This window comes from Cygnus olor, chromosome 4 (assembly GCF_009769625.2).
Source record: "Cygnus olor isolate bCygOlo1 chromosome 4, bCygOlo1.pri.v2, whole genome shotgun sequence".
Lineage (NCBI taxonomy): Eukaryota > Metazoa > Chordata > Aves > Anseriformes > Anatidae > Cygnus > Cygnus olor.
The window spans coordinates 29,011,132-29,031,405 of NC_049172.1; the positions used below are offsets into that span (position 1 = coordinate 29,011,132).

At 33.5% G+C, this 20,274-nt stretch overlaps 1 protein-coding gene across 7 annotated transcripts in view; it reads left to right on the forward strand.

Moving 5' to 3' along the window:
* The window catches only part of FSTL5 (follistatin like 5), a 415,275-nt gene that overhangs the window by 166,572 nt on the left and 228,429 nt on the right, over positions 1–20,274 (forward strand). For all 7 annotated transcript variants that reach the window (XM_040555979.1, XM_040555981.1, XM_040555984.1 and 4 more), the window contains one exon: positions 6,962–6,995. In XM_040555979.1, the coding sequence (XP_040411913.1) occupies positions 6,962–6,995 (34 nt within the window). The remainder of the gene's footprint in view (positions 1–6,961; positions 6,996–20,274) is intronic.

Here is a 20,274-nt window from a genome sequence, read left to right on the forward strand (position 1 = left end):
AAAACAAACAAAATGAACATAATGCATACTTAAATGGGGCTACAAAACTACTGTTTCTACAATGGTATGGTGTATTTTGTTAGTTCTCAAACGTTATCTACCTGTACAGATCAGCTCTGGTCTTTTTTGTAAGCATCTGTGTACCTTCTCTTGAATCACTGCTCATTGAGAGTCCCTTTGACTATCCTGTTCTACTCCCTTTCTTGCTAATACAAAACCCTTTATCTGAAATCAAACTTGATAATAATACAAAATTATTTACAGAATGTCATTGCTGAACAGTAACATTGCTCATTGTCATAATGTCAAGATGTTTGAAGAGAAATTGATGCTGTTTTGTGTTTTGAGCCAAAGAGAAAATAACACTTGGAAAGGAGATTTTTTTTGTTTATATTTAAAACTTTTTTTTTTACAGTCTAGTTTGATATATACTGCAAATAGCTTATAAATTATAATTTGCCAGAATAGCAAATTGTGGGGCCAGCCATCTATGATCTTTTTTAGTTCACAAACACAGCAGAAAATTTAACATTTTTTCCACTTTTATCCACTGTGCTTTGAAAAGTTTGCATTGAATTCAGTTTGTTGGACACACCAGAAAGGCTTCTTTACAGTTCTAATATGTTCTGCATTGATACATTTCATCAGACTGCTACAATATGATGCAACACAAAATGATGCAAAGCCATGGAATTTGATTAATTTTGTTTGAGACTTCTAGGTTCAAAACTATTTTGGTACATTGAAGCAAATCAAAAATCCTTGGATGATTTGTTCTGCTTACAGGTGACTTATAGCAGTAGATAATCATTAATGTAATCACTAATGTGTAGCCCAAATGCAAGTGAAAATTTGTTTTGTTATAACCAATTGCTTGCTTACTTCTCTCATGTTTTTCTGTTCAACCAGGAAGAGTTCCTGCTCCCCTGAGCATTTGAACTTTATTTTCCTAAGTTATAGGTGCTTATAACATTTATTCAATTACATAAGTCATTGCTTCTTTATGGTTTTCTACATAAATTAATCCATATACTTATATCTTTTAATAATAAGAAAGAGAACTGTATTTTATGCACCTTCAATATAAGTTTTTCTTCTATATTTTTTCACTATGTTTTCAGTTGAAAAGGCTCTTATTGTAACAGGCTTTTCCTAGCCAGAGAGTTAATTTTGCAATTCAGAGATGCTCTACCCACTCTAATCACTGGTTAACCTTGAAATAACTTTAGGCTTCCAGTCTTCTCTTTCCTTCAGGATGCACTTTGCTGCTACCAAGGGTCTTGCTGGCAGAAGGCATATTGCACCAAGGCTGTTCTGTGATCTGCTAGCAAAGGTTTTCTTTGTAGATTAAATGGTAGCTTACACTTAAAATTTGTGTCTTTTGAGAAAATGATGCCATGCAAAGCTGCTCCAAAATCTTCAGCTGAAATAAAAGAAAATAATGATATTAAGATAATTAGGACTTTAAAGAAAATGAAAGACATTTGCAGCTAATGCCTTCTTTCCCTGATATTTGTTTTTATGGTGTAAAATAAATCTTAAGATATTTCATTAAAAAAAAATCTTTTTTTAATTCTAAAATTTCATCGAAATAGTTTTCTTTCCCCTCCTAGCTTTGCCCAACTTGTTACACTCTTTCCTCCAAAAAGGTCTTTTTCATCCTTTTTAGTGTTTCTCTTCTTTGAAACCAAGATTTTTAAGTTTGCTTTCCTGTGAATCTACTCTGACTTAATAATCAGTGCTTGGATAAGTCTTCAGAATCTACTTATTGTAGTCTAAGCAGCAGACATTATAGGCTTTGCAGCTTTATTGGGAAAAGAAAAATCCCATTCTTTTTAGTTGCAAACTAAAAGAACGGGAAAAATGGAAAAAAGACTTGTGAGCTTTGTGGGGCTAAACAGTGTCCACTGAGCCCATAAATTGCAGTATCTGAATGCTAACATAACTTGGCTCTAATTTGCCTAGCCTGCTTAACAGGAATAAGATTCTTCTGAGTTAAACTGGCTTGTTAGAGCAAAGTCTAAGTTCCACTCTCTGACCTCTAAAGAGAGAGAAGATGAAAAGGAAAACATTCTCCTTTGTGAGGACTAAAAGAAAGTACCGGATAGATCTTTTAAACCAAATGCTGACTATAGTTTAAAAAGAAAAGTCAAAGGAGTTAAGCAATACTAAAACCTGAATGACATAAGTATCAGTACTTTAGATTTACTTTGAAATTTAGCCTGTAATCATATAATATTTTTCAGGGAATACCATTCATTGTATTCAGGAAACATTAGGCAAGTATGTGAAAATGTTTTAAAATCTAGTATATCACATTTTTTCATTAATAAAGACAGAAATACATTTGTCTTCATTTATTTATTTTTTAAATCTAAGCAATATGTTTCATGTAGTCATGGAAAATTTTGGAAATGTACTTTTCAGGTACATACAGGTTTTGACACACTTTGTTGTTTTGAAACAACAGAAGAAAGAGAAAACAACCCTTGACTTAGATTTGCAAGATTGGGTTGCAAAAATTGCATCATTAGCCATGTTATTTTACAAGAGAAACACTTAAAACATTTTAGTCATATGCATATTAGATGGCCTCATTGTGAAGTTTAATTGTGGCTACACATTTCTATGTCCCTGTGAACTAGAAAATACTTTTGTATTATTGATTACAGCTTTATTCTTTTCATCAATTTTGAATCTCCTCAACAGAGTTTAAACAGCTATATGAGTGCACAGAATTAGTTGGTTTTTTTTTTTCGTATTAGTTGGACAAAGGTAGATAATAAGTCTTATCCTGAAATTATATGCTTGGTAAATGGGGAAAAAAATTATTAAAAGGCTAAGGTTTACCAATTCAGAAAAGTGAGTACGCAGTCCAGAAGAACATTTACATTGTTATAGGTATTCACGTCTTTCCTTAGATTTATCTGTACAATATTGGCATATTGAGACTCAAAGAAGTTGATATGTGCACCATAACAACAAATCTTTGGAGCTTATTGATTAAATAAAACAATGCAGTTAGGCCTGGATTGTAGTTAGTACACTCATTTTGTTATTATTAGTTTATAGAGTGTTAAAGATACCACATAAATTGCAGCAATAGGAAAAGTAAATGTCTCCTTTTTCTGTTCAAATATTTAAAATAAATATATCCTATAATAGAAATAGACCTGTAAAAGTGTTTTGCACTTAGCCTATTCCCAATGCCATTTTTCTGACGTGAATTTATAAAACAGAAAATATTTGAATACTTTGCAGTACACAAAATGGATAACATCTCCTTGAGCAACTATTGTGCAGAAGAGAAGTTTGAAATTTTTGGGGACAGATTGCTGTGTTGAGTAAATTCACATAGTTTTTTCTCATGTCATTGGAGACAACTAGCTCAGTGTATTTTTACACTGAATATCATGGTATGCAACAAGTTCTGTTTACTCTTGTCATGATCCAAAGGCGGGGGGAGTTACCTGGCCTATGGATATATATGTATAGCAACAGTGAGGTCATAGGATTTCATAATACACAGAAGACACAGAAGTTTTATTTCTAAAGATTTTGATTTACAGCAGATCACCACAAATCAGCACCAGCAAGCATACTATGATTAATAAGGCAAGCATGTATATAGATAACAAGCTATTACAGGAAGCAAATATATCTGACATAGATATTGAGGGAATAGCACTAATTAGTGGTAGCAGTGATTAGAAATAGTAGGAAGGCAATTAGATGTAGTAAAAATAAGTAATACAGCAGCAAATATAGATTAGTATTTTAGGTTCAACAAACCTATCAAAATACTATGGCACTGAATATACTTACAGATTGCAAACTTATTGATGCTATAACAGCAAATATACATATGATAGGTTATACTTATCTATATTATACATATTATATGCGTATATACATATTCATAAAGCCACTGGTACCAAATGTATCAGACTGATCACAGAAGAGAGGTCTAGCCCGTTCCAACCTCACAGGGGTCTAGTTGTGAAAACTGATCTCAGAGGGACCAACCTTACAGGGTCTAAAACCAATCTCAGAGGAGACCGACCACCCCCAGAAATGGGCCCCGAAGGGGACCAAAGTAAGGGACAGAGTCTCATTTCAAAGTTGATTTGCCTCATGGGGTGTGGAGCACTGCAGAGTTTACACTGAAGCATCACAGAGTTAACCCAATGTTCCAGCAAAGCTTCAGCCTGTTTAAGGAGGAGAAAAAAAAAAAAAAAAAACAAGAAAAAAAAAACCAACACAATAGAGAGAAAGGAGCACATGCAGCACAGGAAGTTTCTCAGAGAGGGAGTCTCTATTTTTGGTAAAAATCAGGCCCTTTTTGTATCACTGAGATGTAAGAGGGTGTAGGACATCATCACTTCAGGTAACTAATAGATGCTGTTAATGTTGGTCTTTATCCTAAGACAGCAAATAGATGATAATGTTCGATATTTTCATTTTTTGTAAACAAAAACTTCTCATGTCGATACCCACTTTTTCAGGCCAGCTTCCTCTTTCCCAGGCTATTTTTTACTGTCTCAGGTGATATATTCCTTTGTTTCTTGTTTTGTCTTTATCAATGGTACGTTCAGGATGCCTCTGGTTCTCTGGTGTCCAGCTGCACTTCAAGGATAGCCCTGGTTCCTCAGCTGAGTCGCTAGGCCAAAGGCCGAGTTCCCAGGCCTGCAGTTTCCAGGCTGTCAGACTTTACTCTTGTCAGTGTTCAGCAACCATTTAATGTCAGTACTTTCTCATTATAGCCATGTTACCTCCTCCTATAATGCAGGTAACCACTCTCAGCTGCGTTCTCTTGTGCAGGTGACTTGAGAGTGTTCAGTGAGTACGTGCAGTTATACGCAGGTGCACTACTGAAGAAAATTTCTCATGTTAACTGGAAAATATGAAATATGCATACAAACTTCAGCATTTCTGAAGAAATAACTTGTCGGTCATAACATAAAATACTTGTAAGTTAGATTAGGAGCACATGATATGGTAGCAGTTACCGGTTGAATGAGGAAAAAGTCTTTGCTGGTTGCCAGGAAACCAACGAGATGTGTGTCAAATAGTGAAATAAAATCAAAACAAATGAACAAAAGAGCTGTCAACTTGGGTTGTAGTTTCAGAGTATTCAGAGCAAGTCTTTTAGTAAATGAAATCACTGAGTCTTTGAAAGTTTCTTGTTTTTCTCAATGTGTATTTTACTTGTTTCTTTGTTTCTTATGGATGAGTTTTTACTAATAATACTAAGAAAGGAACTTGGATTCTTCAGCAAGACATGGTCATACTGTTAGAGGTATGGAAAGTAGAGCATTTAATAAGCATACCACTTAAAGTTTGTATTTAAATATACCATTAATTTTCAAATGGAATTTAATACCATATTTTAGTATGTGAAAAAAGTAATATAACTGGAAAGTATGGTTTAATAAATGTGTGCTCATATAAAAAATAAATTCCTTCAGCAACACTGGGGCTTCATTATTCAGAAACTTGTTTAAGAATTGTTGTGCAATTAAATTACAAAAGCTTAGAAGTTTTTGGAAAAAAACATCAGAATGTATATTTGTAGGAAGTGTGAGGCTGGAAATGCTTGTGTGTTTTGAACAAAATATTACCTAGACGTCATTTTTGGTTTAAAATAGTAAAATGATAAATTTCAGCCATTTAAAACTTTTATTTTGTGCTAATAACTTTGAAACAAATGTCTTTTAAGTATTTTTGATGCAATTTTGCAAACAAAGCATGGTGGAAATAAGTCAACACATTTAACATGGTTAAAGCCATGTTAATAATTCTTTATTACCATATTTATTCCATAAATATTCACCATCTATGAGACTAAAATCCTGGTAACATGTTTAAGGTTGATGGGAAAATCTATTTTCTTACACTCATGGGGGAGGGATTCAAAGATTTGCAGGGTAAGGAAGCAGAGCTAGAATTAACTTAGGTAAGCCAAATATTCTGACCTGAACTAGAGACAAGTGGGTCAGCCTGAGAGGTAGTGCTAATATTTTTAAGATTAAAAACAGCATCGTCCAGGTAGGAGCATCCAGTGGTGTAGGAAACAATTGGTAGGTTATGTAGTGAAGAACTAAGGGGATCATAGTGAAAAACTTGCTGGCTATGAATAAGATGTGGCATACTCTTTTTGGAAGGGAAATGTTATTTTCAAATATGTCAGTATATGTTATATGTTGCTGATGCAGTTACAGAGATGATGTAATTTAAAAAGTCCTTGGTTTTAGAAAGGTCTAAATTGGAATATTGGAATCCTTTAGACAACACATATTTTAAAATGTTAAAAAATAGGAAGAGAAGACTTGGAAGACAACTGAACCAAGAGAGGACTACTTTGGTTTGCTTTAAAGATGAAATGTATTCTATGTTCACTGGGTTGCAAGCAAGCAGGGAAAAACAGGAGAAGGGCTGGAAGAGGGGGAGAGAAATTTATTTGTAGTTGAGATTGTCTGTTTCATCTGGGATGAAACTTTCTAATTTTGAAGAGAGTTAAGCTCTGATCCAGGGATTGCAAGGTTCTGGTCCTCCCTCCTTGTCTCATGGAAGTCTCGTACTTTAGGCTGGTGGTCACCTTGATGGTTACCTAGTTTGGTTGATTAAAGCCGATATAATTTCAAAGTAGCATCACATTGTAGAGAGTTTTGGTCAGTTGAATTTTGAACATCTCCCAAGATAGACATAAGGTGGCAGAGATTGCATGACCTCTTCTGGGTCATGTTCTGGTGCTTAATCACTGTCATTGTGGAAAAAAGGTGCAAAAAATTGTAGGGGACTTCAAAAACAGGTGGTATAGGAAACTTTATGCAGCATAATTGACTTTATCTCAGAACAGGAAGGAGGAGGAACTAGACTAAGCTTCTTTTGAATCCGTGTGTCTATGATTTATGTGGTAATTAATACTGAAAATAATACATATTTCTACTTTTAATTGCAGCAGGAAAAGAATCAGGAGGGCTCAAGAAGTAAAGGTAAGTACTAATTATTTTCAAAATGTGTTGATTCTTGCAATTATCACAAATCTAACATTCATTGTTGGTAAAAATTTATTTATATACCTGGACAGATGGACAGATTGTTTGCTGAGTATTTGGTATTTGAAATGACAAAAATATATCCAGGAAAGAGGGATAAAATGTACATATCTAAGCTACTTTTTTTTGAAGTCTTTGCTTGAGATGGGCAAGACTGACTGCTGTACTCTGTATGGGGTGAACTGCATCTTCTCACTAAGTTTGTGAACTGAACTACAGAATATTATTATACTTTAATGAAGCATCATTACAATCACTTTATCCTGCTATGCAGTAAATTTGTAATTGGATGTGATTACAATTTACTCATAAATTAATTACGTCCTTAGCGGGATACCTTGCAAAAGTACTGTCATCTATGTTTTTTGCATACAGTTGTTTATACTTTCACTGCACCTTATTCTGTTACACTGGTTAAAAAGTATGTGAAATAGAATATCCAGGTTATAGAAACAGCCTTTTATCAAGAAAATAGAGAGTTCCAAAACACAAATTGTGTATTTCATGCTTTTTTTCTAGTGTAAAACTTTTATGAGAGAGAATACCCAAATCTTTTTATTTAAAGTTTGTTAAGCAATGAAAGGTGAAATTGCCGTTACAGGCAGAGATAGCTGTCTTAATACTGTAGATGCAGGATATTGTAGGTACTTTGAAAAGAAAAGCAATGGAAGGTAGAAGAGGAAAGAATACCATTTAATGGTTACTTAGAGAGGATGGAGTTAAGTGACAAGCCTACACCTTTTGTATTACCTAAGGAAGCAATGCTTAATCTTATCACCTGTGTTAGCTGTTCTTAATTCACTTATTTATTAGCCACAGTACTCATTAATCTCAATTTCCTTGCTCTCCCTCAAACTAAGGCTATACACGGGCATCTAAAGGCAAGCTAAATCTGTTGGTTGTGTGGAGTTGTGTCAGTATAATTGCATTGTTCATGATGATATAATTTACATAATATGAAGGACAATACAGAAATGAGAGATTCATGAATACTTAATTTTAGAGAGGTAGTAAACTTTTAAGTCTTTACGTACAAAGATACTAAAATCAGGCATTTGTTATGGGTATGTATGGCTTGTTATGGGCATGTATGCTTTCAAAGTTGTGTTACGCTTTTAGATCCTTTTTTCCCCCACTGTAGCTAGGTGTGTGGTCATTATGCAGTGAAGAACAATTAAAAGTAGGAACAAGCTGGTTAGGAGTATTCACCATATGCATTAGCTGTTGGTTTAGTTAACTAACCAAGTAAAGTTTTCAAAGGCTTATAAAATATTGCTGGCAACTACAGCCAAAGCAAATCATTTAACTACTTAAAGGGAGATATCCATTATCTCTAAACAGGCAGTGAAATTGGTACTCAGATGCACAAAATTTGTTGTGATTATATCTGTAACATCTCTTGAGGAAATTTTTAATCTACTGAACTTCCTGCATGCTGTGCATACCTAAGCTGACAATTCAAGATCTTAGAAGATTTCAGTGGTTTTGGAAAAAATATTCCACTGTTGCACACATACGTGTATGTTTATGGTATGTTTTTTATTTATTTATTTTTCCTTTTTTGGCCTTCTCTTTTTATATTCTTTAAATTTCTTCTGTGTTTCTATGTGTTTTTTTTTCCATGTCATTTGCAAATTTTCAAAAAAGTATTTTTATTTTACTTGTCAATTATGGTATATAAGATTTTTTTTTCTGCTTAAAATACTGGTTTGTTTGGATGAAATAGGGCTAAAATAATATTTTTTCATAAATGTTGCTGTATTGTCAATGACCACCTGTCTTTCCTTCACTACTGTACTACCTGTGCAGTACCTGAATATGTTGTGTTGTGTTCTGCACTTGTTCTTGTGAGGCAGGTAAATTTTCCCCCGATTCTCAGGACAGAGTTGCAACTGTATTACTTACACTCTCTGCATTTTGCAGGTACCATATACGATAAAGGGGCAAAATGTTTTCTTCAGATCCTTAAATCGTTTGAAACTTTCAAACCCGATGTCATCATCTTGATTCAGAGGACAATTACAAGTTCATGTTAAACAGGCCAGCCAAATGAAACCCTGGAGGCTTTGGGAGTGCCTCATAACTTCCATTGGTATTAGTGTTTCAGTATCTAATTTTTATTTAGTACTTCTTTAGGATTGTATTTTTATAAGATGAGAACATTGCAGCAGAATTAAGACATTAGTAACTGGCACCATTCCTTAGCTTTTCACATATTATAAATGCCTAATAATTTTTCATTTTACTTCATCTTTTGCTATAAAATAAATCTGATTCCTATTTATATTTTACTAATTGTTATTGTTATTGCTGTTATTGTTTTGCAGTGTTTGGATTTTGTCCTGACATTTTTCTGACCCACTTGTTTTTCCCATCTGTTACTTCTGCTGTCAACCACTAAGTCAATCACACCAAAATAGAAGCCAGTACTCGAACATGCCCTGTTCTGACACTAATCCCACCTCTCTCTGATCTGTGATATTCTTTTGCTTGTTTCATTTAATGTATAATAGAAATTTCTGTACACTTTTTAAGAAAAAAAGAAACACCACTTTTACATAAAATAATACAGTGCTACGATTTTACAATTCCACTATATGATGGCAAAATTTCTTATACTTTTGAGTGTTTTTCTGTATGAAAATGCTTATCACCAGTGTAAAATACAAATTGAGTTTTGTAACACAGGCCTTCTATTTAATTAGGTACATATATAAAAATAACAATAGTGTGAAAAATGTTGGTGCTAAAACATAAAAAAAAGGTTATCTAACCGTGCATTTAATATGAATATAAAATATACTATTTTAAAGTATATAAATTTATATGCATAGATACAATAAAACAAAAGTGTAATCTTAAAATGTGTTTACATACTTAACACACAAGGTGTAGATATAAAAAGAATGTGGTCTGTATAACCTGTTTACACATTCAAATCTTCAACACTTAAATCATGCTTTCTTATTTAGCATACATTAATAACACCCACCCCCCCAAAAAAAAAAAAAAAAAACACAAAAAAAACCACCACCAACCAACCAACCACCACCACCAACAACAAAAAAAAACAGTTTTGAAATTAGGCTGAGAGTGAGAGTAAGGCCATAATTTTTCTGATATTGAACAGTGATAACGATACTTGACACAACTTGTCTAGCTTTGTCTATTTATTTTAGTAACTTTTTTTTAGAACTGTTACTGAAAGGTATATTAATTGTTTCAGCAAAGATCTGGAAAACAAACACTTTTCATAACATTTCCAAATGATCATGGTAAGGGGATTGAAAATAGATAATCCTTTAAGGTCCCATCCAACCCAAACCATTCTATCATTCTATGATATATGCAAGTAAATAATTTGTATGATATTTACTTGTATGGCTGTAGTTTATTTTAGTGATACTTTAGAGTCTGACTGAACAGAATATTGTTCACATTTTTGCAAGCTACTATTGATCTGAGTTTTGAACATCATTAAAATCCAAAACTAAACAAGAGAACATTGACCACGTTTTAATTGCAACCCAAGTTTCTAGTTGTATTTAATCCTTCTAACTTTATGCTAACCTTAGTAGTAGGAATCTGAAATTGTTGACTCACAGATTGATTTCAAAAATGTAATTATTATTATGAACATATTGCCAGGCTTTTCTGATACCATTAACAAACATCTGTTCCTTTTATCATCTTAAGATACCAAAAATAAAGACCACACGAGCATCACTTGGCCATCTTACTTGCCTTTTGCTCCTTAAAAAGGTAACACACCTGCACGCTTGTGGGTTTCCAGATGGGTATAATAGTCTTTTTCTACACCCAGATAAAAGTTAGATAAGGAGGAGTGAGAAAAAGCTTAATACTGTTCAAAACTGAAAGAATTTAAGGGACAAAATCGGTAAGACCTTAATTAAATCAATAGCTTTTAAAAGTGACAAATTATCTCAAGATGCTTTCAAATGCCAGCGGGTGAGCAAACTGTTATGTCTATCCTGCAATATGGCTGTCTGGTATTGTTTTTGATACCGAAGAGAGCTGTGTATGTTCTGATGAGAATATATGGCATCAGCATCTTATGTCATGTTAAACCAATTAACTATGGCAAAAAATCCACTTCATTACTTTCTCTAATGTATCCAGTGACTCATTATGTCTGCTTGATCACACTGTTCTAAATTCATATTTCAACAGACTTGTGTTATGTGAGTATGGTGAGAATCTGAACTGCAGTCCTCCTGGACTGAATTGATTCATGTTTTCATTTGTTACACTGGAGCAATCCTTCTCTGGTAGACCAGAATGTATCATAAAAATTTATAGTATTTTAGAGAGTATGTGTAACAGCAGGCAAGTTAGTAAATATATGTCCAAGACTGTTCTTTCAATTGGAATGCAGCTGCTAAATATTTTTTCTAATATTTTATCGTTATGTTCCAACTTACCTGAATGAATAAACTTTTAAGAGGTGGTCTGAGGATTCTTTGAACTCAGTGTAGCCAATACTGTCCCGTTTATCCTATTCCATTCTCCTCCAGTGCCTAATCAGCTCAAACACAAATCTCTGTTGACTCTTAAGAATTGCCATAAGAAAGGCAGCTCCATTTTCCGTTCAGATGTTCCTCTCTTACACGACAGACTCAGTGCTATTGACTGAATTAAATATATATATATATATATATATTTCTTTCTTTATTATGGAATTGCTTTCACATGATTAATCTTTGTAATAGCACTCTTTATAATGGTCTGAATCAGTTCAGTTGGGCTATGAAACATTGAAAAGAAACAAAATTCTACCTGTGAAAATAATTTTAATGCAATAATTAATCTTACTATTTTATTTTTTTAACAGTCCTGAAACTCATTTTGAGGTAGTAAAAAGTGTGGGTCGGGTGTCAGTTCAATATGTTTTTGACAACAGAATTCCATTTTCAGTAAAATTATGCAATCATAAAACTTGATAAAGTGCTGATTTTCTTCTACTTTTCAACTTTTTACTGTCTTCTAATCTGAGTCATTATAAATCCAGATAGTATCTTTGAAAACACCATAATTACTCAGATCTTGAAAGTATACATTAAGAGCAAGGTCTGTGCTTTATTATACAACTTTGTTAGGTTTTCCTATTTATGTTAAATGATTAATTGATGAAGCTGAATTCCAGTTTTGAGCTAATGCAATATTCTTGTCTTTTCTTCCTTTTTTTTTTTTTTTTTAATTTTTCTTTAATTCATCTATATCCTTCTTAAATTTAGGATACATTCTGTTAATTTTTTAAATCTATTTCAAAGTAGACATTCAGCACGTGACTGGAGAAAACATGCTCATCAGTATTCATGAAGTTTCTTTCTATAGTGCACAAACAATTCATTTGAACAGATAGAGCGGGAAAAAGATTGAACACCAGGAAGGAAAAAAGTCTTGAATACTCAATGGAACATAGATTCATTCCTATTAAGGATCTATTAGTTTTAGAAAAGTTACTCAAACATAGAGGTACAGTTTGATGAACACTGATTTTTTTTTTTCATTTAATTTTTGTTTAGATGCTTCCATGTAAAAGTAGGTACTGATTAATTTTAACACTATTGAAAATGTTTTGGAGAGTTTCTTGTGCTGTTTCTGGTAGGCCAAGGAGAGAAAATGAACAACAAAACATTATTTTCTTTATATTAGTCTATTCTTTAATTATTATTGATATTGATTTTGTAAACTTAAAATTTCTGCTAAAAGCTTTGCAACTTCATATATTAAGTTTCTTTTATGTGCTTAATCCCAGTCTGGATTTCCCTTTAAGGAAGAAATGGTCTAAAGTATATTTATTTTCAAAAAATAGTATCTTTACTTTTCCTCTTTCTCCTTGAAAGAGGTATACAAACCACAATTGGCTTCTGAAGGATTTTGAAGTAGCTCTTGAGCACTGAAGACCTGTACTAAATTCAGAGAGAATGCAGTGCAATGAGAAAGTATTCTTGGATTCTGTACTATTCATAATAAAACATTAGTGCAGTGTTTGCAGGGGATGCATGTCGAGTTGCTCATATGTAGTGAATACTCATTTGATTATCCTAACAGCAAAAGTCTAAGAATGTAAAAGGGACTGATGCCCATGAAGCTGAGAGCTCTCCTGGCTTTGATGTGTTCAGGTACGATGCTTTAAAATGCTACCCACCTCTTCTGTCTACCCTGCTTCTTTGCGGAACGTTACCATCCTTGTAAAGAAGAAAATACGAAATATATGATGTACAACATTACACATATGTGTATATATATATGTATGTATTTAATATAATAGCGCATATAATGTAATAGTAAAAGAATCAATGTTATAATTTTGGGGAAAGCAACTTTATTATTTGTTATTATTCCTCTTATGTAACCCTTGCTTTATCAGAACATTTGAGAGTAATCTTAGTAGGAGTTTATCTAAAATAGTCTGCTATGATACCTTGTTACTGAAGAGAAAGGAGTCTATAATATTTATGTTACTGAAAAAGATAAACAGAGAGATCCTTTTAAAAATCCACCTGCATTTTTAAAGGCTATATAAGCATGCATTTTTAGATGTAGACTTAGAAAACAATATTGACAACAGTCCTATCAGACTGTTCATACTGGAGTGTTTAAAAGAGAGAAATGGTTGTCCTTACAGAAAAAGTCAAGTCCAAGAGGAGAACATAATATTCAAAAGTAACATACTGTTATTACGGAAATGTTTTTAATTTACATTGTTCTACATTGTGTACACACCTGTAAATAGCTGTTTGTTTTTCTTTTTAATTCAAGTACAATGCCACTTTTTTATTGTATACTTATAACACAGGTTTAATAACTATCAACATAACTTGCAGTTTGTTTTTCTGTGCTGTTTATAGACCATAAAACTTCTCTTTTAAGAACAGTTGTGCAGGAAAAAAACACAACAGATTTACGTTAAACAGCAGAAATTTCCTTACTCATATCATCTAAAAAAACAGAATTACTTTTTGTTTTCATCATGAATTCTTTAGAGTGCTATTGATTATATTGGGAACTTTTTTTTTTTTTTATATCGCCTATCTTTTGCAGTCAATTTAAAGGACAATCAGGACTCATGTAACCTTGAAATGGGAGTGTGGTGAATATGATTTCCTCCCCCCTCTTCAGGCCTACCCCATAACTGCAGCACTGTGTATTACTCAGATGCCAGCTGAAACAATTATAGAATTCATTTTTTGTTTTATTCTTTGCATAGCAAGGGTTAATGCATTTCATTATCCATTAAGGTCATGTTCCAGTTTACCCCAAGCACACTCTTTTGTCACTGCTTCAGACACTAGAACACGATTAACAGTGTCAGATTCTGTTAACGTTTACATCATAACTGGAAGCAGATATTAAAGTGAAGTGCAAATTAAAGACTGCTAAAACGCCTGCCTCTAACAATTATGGTGGGGCAGTATTACATTTCTCATTTGTTTTCAAAGGTCAGATTAATAAAGCTGCATGGCACATTATCATAAAGGGTGGACCCAGCTGCCTGTTTTGATTACGCTTGCAAGTCTAGTGTTTCTAAGGAGACTTTGCAAGGAATGAATGCATCTATTTTAGCTAGTGGTTTACATGTGGGTAATTATTAGACCATTTTCTGAAAAGATCCAAACCAGAGGTTGCTGTCAATCAAATGTCTTTCCACTTTTCAATTTACAAAGGTAAAAATAGGTTTCTTTTATAAATTTCTTTTAATTTTTAATCCTTACATTTTAAATAGTTCCTCAAGTACCTGAACAGCAAATTCCATAGATACACCAGCTGTAAACTAAACAGTTCGAAATTTTAAAAATACACCTCTCCAAATCTAGAGTTACAAGACTTACTGTAACTTTGTTGCTTTCTTCCCCTTTCCCTTTCTCTCAATACAGAAGTACTTTCAAGAATCTTATTAAAAGAAATTGTGTTTTCTTCCCAGATGAACAGCAACAGTATCCTGCTGTATTGTCCCCATAACAGAAATATGAAAAAATGTTCTTTGTAATTATTCCCACTGTGAAGAATATTGGTATCTTCAGGAAAAATGTTAGTTGTATGGGCATCTACTGATACATCTACTGTACAGATAGTAAAGTATCAGATAGGCAGATAGCTAATGATCTAGTACACTGCTATAGAAATAAGCAAAATCCCATGCGTATTACACAAATTAACATAACTCTTAATATTACAGGTATAGTCCATATTCAGAACTTAAAACAGCTCTACTATGGTAATTTTTTTTGAAAATTAAGGCACGTTGTGAGGGAGCCAGCAATTCTTTTCCCCAGAAAATCTGCAATGTAACTGGTTACCATTTATACACAACTTCCTAAGAAAATAATTTCAGTACAAAGGGACATTAATGGGCTTTAAATGAGGCAATTTTATCTTGTGAAGATGTACTTTTTGGACCATGTGGATGTTGGCTAGCCACAGATATTCCACAGATTAAAACTAGCGGCAGTTAAACTCTTTAAAGTTTAATTTAATTAAAACACTGGATAAGTAGTTTATACCTTAACATTTAATTCTCTCTAGTCAAACTAAAAATTGTATTTACATTGTAGCTATGTAAACAATTAGTAGAAAAAGATGGAGCACCTCTGATTATGCAGTTGCATACGTATTTAATAAATCAATCTATCCTTTTCTCCTTTCTATCCATCTTTCTATCCTAATCATCAGAATTCTGGGCGTTTTTGAAAATATCTTTTAAAAAGTTTGTTAAAATGTAAATATGAGTTAGATATTGTCAAAAAAAGGAAAAATAGTATTTGTTGTTTTAAATCCACATTAAAAAAAATCACAGCATAGTTTGAAGAAAAACAATGCTTTGACAAGAAGTGGCTAGTGGAGGTACTAAGTTATAGATCTGTATGTATTGCTGAAATAATTGAATGATTTTCAGGTTTATATTGAAGATGAGACAAATTTCAAGGAACTAGAGTAACTTTCAGAGATATAAGAATAATAGAACGTATTTTATATGACAGTATTTAAACATCAGCTAACATACTGTATCCATGTCTGAACGTTCATGTTTCAGGCTAAATTTAATCTTGAATAGATACAGAGAAGGGCTACTGCAGTGATCAGTGTTTTGTATGTGAAAACTTAGCTTTTTTGCCTAAGAGAATGGAAGACAAAGTTACATGTTTCTTTCCCACCTCTGCTCTCTTTTGTACAAGCAAATTTTGCATTTTTTCATACCAGCCATTCATATTTTTTATGATTATACAGAAAGTAAGCTGTATTCTCAGGACAGAACAGGCTATTTTGGTTGTTTTCTCATGTGTAGGGCTTCAAAACACAACCTACCCCAAGGGTAGGATATGCCTTTGAACCTCCAAAGCTTTTAGAGATCAAGTATTTGAAATCACTTCTAGCTTTTGTTGTAGTCATAGGACACACAGTCTTCAGTTTTAGAGTCCAAGGAGGAATGGACTTTATAGGATAAGAGGAAGTCAAGAACAAGCCTTACCAAATTTTATTTTGCTCAGGTACTGAAAGAAGAGCCATGTGTTATGTGAATGGCAACAAATTGTCACTTTTGACCTGCAGAGCTACAAGTGGAGTCATTTGGCAGTTTAGGCATCAGTTATTGATCAAAAACTTTATCAGCATTGCCAGCCTAGGACAGATTTTTGTCCGTACACCTCCTAGAATTGTCTTGCATGGGGATGAGTTAAAAAGCAAACCCATGACTGACAAAGTCCTTGTTGGTCCTTGGTTAAATAATCTAAAAAAATTGACAAAAATGATTACACATCTAAATACTATGCTATAAGCAATGTTTTCTGTATTCAAATGTAGTACGAGGCTTTGTTCTCTTCATGCTTGCTGGACTTTGTAGCATATAGAATATAGTTACCCATGCTGTCCACTGGCTAAAATCTCTTATTTTTCTAGCAGTTGGCTTCCTGTCTAGACTTAGTTTAAGTATAGGTTTAGATCACGGTACTGGCAGAGTCTCAATGCAAAAGCTTGCAGTAATAAGGTTCAAATTATACACAAAGAACACAGATACAATTGTGAATACTGGCCCACTAGCAATAATCAGTCAAATCTTGAATAGTGGCCCACTAGCAATAATCAGTCAAATCTTGATGTTTTTATTCTCTTTAAACACCATAAAAATCAGTGATGGCGTTGCTTGAATAGAAATTTATGAAAAAGTTTTATTATGGTTCTAAAATGAATAAATCTCAGAATATTCAGGCAATCATTTTCCTTAGCTTTATAAAATCCTGCATAGAACTGATTGAATGAAGGCTCTCAGGAGGAAGGGACGAATAAAGAATTTTAGCAAATAGAAAGACATACAAAAATCCCATTTGTATGGTGCCGAGGTTCCAATTAGCACACATTGATTCTTCCTCATAAAATGTGAAAGCTGTGTTTTTGTAGCTTTGAGGATAATTGCACACTAAAAATGCACTACAAATGGGGAAAAAAAACAATAAAATAATATTCTGTTATCATAATTTCTATGCCCAAAGGATCATTTATACAGCTTGCACTCTGATCTAATTAGCAGTAACCTGACCTTCTTCCCTCAGAAACTCTGAAAAATCTTGTTACTATTTATAATTGTCACTGATGCCTCAAAGTAAAAGCAGCATGCAGAGTTGTAAGTATGATTAGTGAAATTAGATTTGCAGAAGTCATACAGCATCATAAAATCTAAAGAGAATGTATTTATGTTCCTTAAACAGTCTTTCTAGGGCTGTTCAGTATGTTTCTTTATAAATAGGTATGAACAAATTTACGGAAGTATGTGTGTATATGTTCATTGACATAAACACACAATGTCAGAACTAAGCCATAAATAGATGGTGGTTTGGGTTTTAGGTTTTTAGCTTTGCTGTTTTTTTTTGCAAATTTATCAGGGAATTAGCATGAAGAGTGAATTTGGACTCCCACTTGTTCACAATAAGGACTTATACCATTACTGTGCTTTTGAAGGTATTATGTCATTTACTGCAAGCGTAATAAAAATAGCAGAAAATCTTGAGGCTTTTCCGATCCATTTCTTTATTTCTGCATCAATTCGAAGTGTTGGATTAGGAAAGATTTGGAAATGTAAATTAGTTCAAGATTAAAACATATTAGCTAAAGTATCTGGTAGTATAGAGGTTTCTTATTTAAAGCTTGGTTTGTTAATTTTATTTTTTTTTTTAGTTTTGGTGAAGTGTGTTACTGAGAAAGTGACTATCCACATGGCTGTGTACACTCAGTCTGGATCAATGCTCTTTAAATCATTAACATTTCTAATATGCCTGTATATTCTAACATATGTGCTAGACATTCATTGCTGAACATGCAGGTGTGTGACCTCTTATGACACTCTTTTCTTGCTTATTAAGAAAAAAAGAGTCTTTTTATGTGCTCACTTATCTTTATAAGCAGTCACTTGCAAATGGCATTTCTTCCTTTCCATGCATCTCTAGAGAGATACTATGAGACATGAAGCCTGTTTACTTTCTTTCAGGCTTTTTGTACTGACTCAGACTGCCCTTTTTCACACATCTACTTTATTCTTCCAATTGCGGAAAATGCTTAGAGGTTAGGGGAATCATAAATGCAAGTAATCTACACACTAACCATACAGAGCGTGAAGGTCAGTACTGTTTCTCACGCTGGGATTACAGGGTCCCATCAGACACTTTAGCAATCTGATCTAGTTGCTATCAGAAAAGTCAATATTTGCATTTTGTTGAATATGCATGCCCACTAGTGTTTGGAAAAAGGGCTATTTGGTATCTGTGCTTGTATGATTATCTTGTTTGCATTCATAAGATACTATCTGCAAATCCTCTAATGATTCAAAGACAACACTATGGAGTTATTTCATTATTAGGTTTAATTCTTTGCTATTCTAAGTTAAACAGGCTTAGAATTTGATGTTCTTTAATTTCAGCTAGGGCACTGGAAGGACAAGTTGAAGGAAAATACGGAGAGACACATTTATTCATAGAATGTTAAGTGTACACAGAGCAGCTATTATTTTAGTTCATGGCATGGTTTGTTTATTGCTTTATTAAGAACTCTTGAATCACACTGGCTATTAAACATTAGTTTGCCTGCAGATAGTAGTGTGACAGATTGTTGATTTTTAGGTGGTCTAACAGTTATCTAATCAACGTAATTATAATAAAAAAGAACCTACTTTGAACAATGAACAATTTTTAATGTTGTATAATTTTGTTTTGCAGGTCATAGAGTCAAAATGTTTTCAGTTTGGGCAGAGTCTTGCACATATATGTTGAGCCTGACTGACTGTAGTCAGTCTGAAGGTGTGCAGGATTTTGGCTGCAGACAGGGACTTAAGTCAGACCATGCCATTCTGAAAGCTTTTATAAAACAGAAAAAAAAATCATTTTCAAAGATCCATGAAAGTATCAGGGCAATTCATTTACCAAATTGCTCCCTTATGCTTTGGAAAATAATGGATAGAGATCAGTCACTTAAAAATTTGCAGCTCTGTTCAAACTGTTTCAGTTCACAGACCTGCTCTTGCTTTCCAAATGCCAGTGACACCGACGGCCATATGACCTTATGAAGCCACTTGCCAGTAGGGTGACTTTGCATAAAAATCTTCTGAAGTTGTCAATTAAGCTGAGATAGGAAAGTTGGTTTTTAATTAGCACAAAAATGGGGGCTAACGGTATCCTGTCATCTTCTAGCAAAGCAAGGAAACAACATTTTCAAGTTATTTTTGAAATGAATACCTGTCTGCTAAATACCATTTTGACCGGCCAGTTTGAGTTTGCCTCTGTCATCCAAGATGACGTGTAGAAGAAGGAGCTGGAGATCAGAGCAACCAGAGAAGGGTTTTGAGATACTGAGAAAGAGGTCTGGCCACTTCTTTGTCCCCTGTGCTCAAAATGAGAGAGAAGAGTCTGGACGATGAACCAGCATTGTGATTTGTAACTTAATTTTTCTCTGCTGTTTGACTCAGGACGTTTGAGCTCTTGTAACCTTTACATTGGATGTGTGAATCAGGTCATGAATACAAAGGAAGCCAGTGGAGTCATAACTTTTTTGTAACTTGGGATGGTGATGGTGGTGATTTGAGAAATATTGGAAGATTTTCCACTAAACATATAGAGGGGAAAACTTTTCTAGAAGTCATTGACAGGAGATTGTAAGGGATAAGTATATTGTTATTGGCTAAATAAACAATAAACAGTCGCAGTTAATC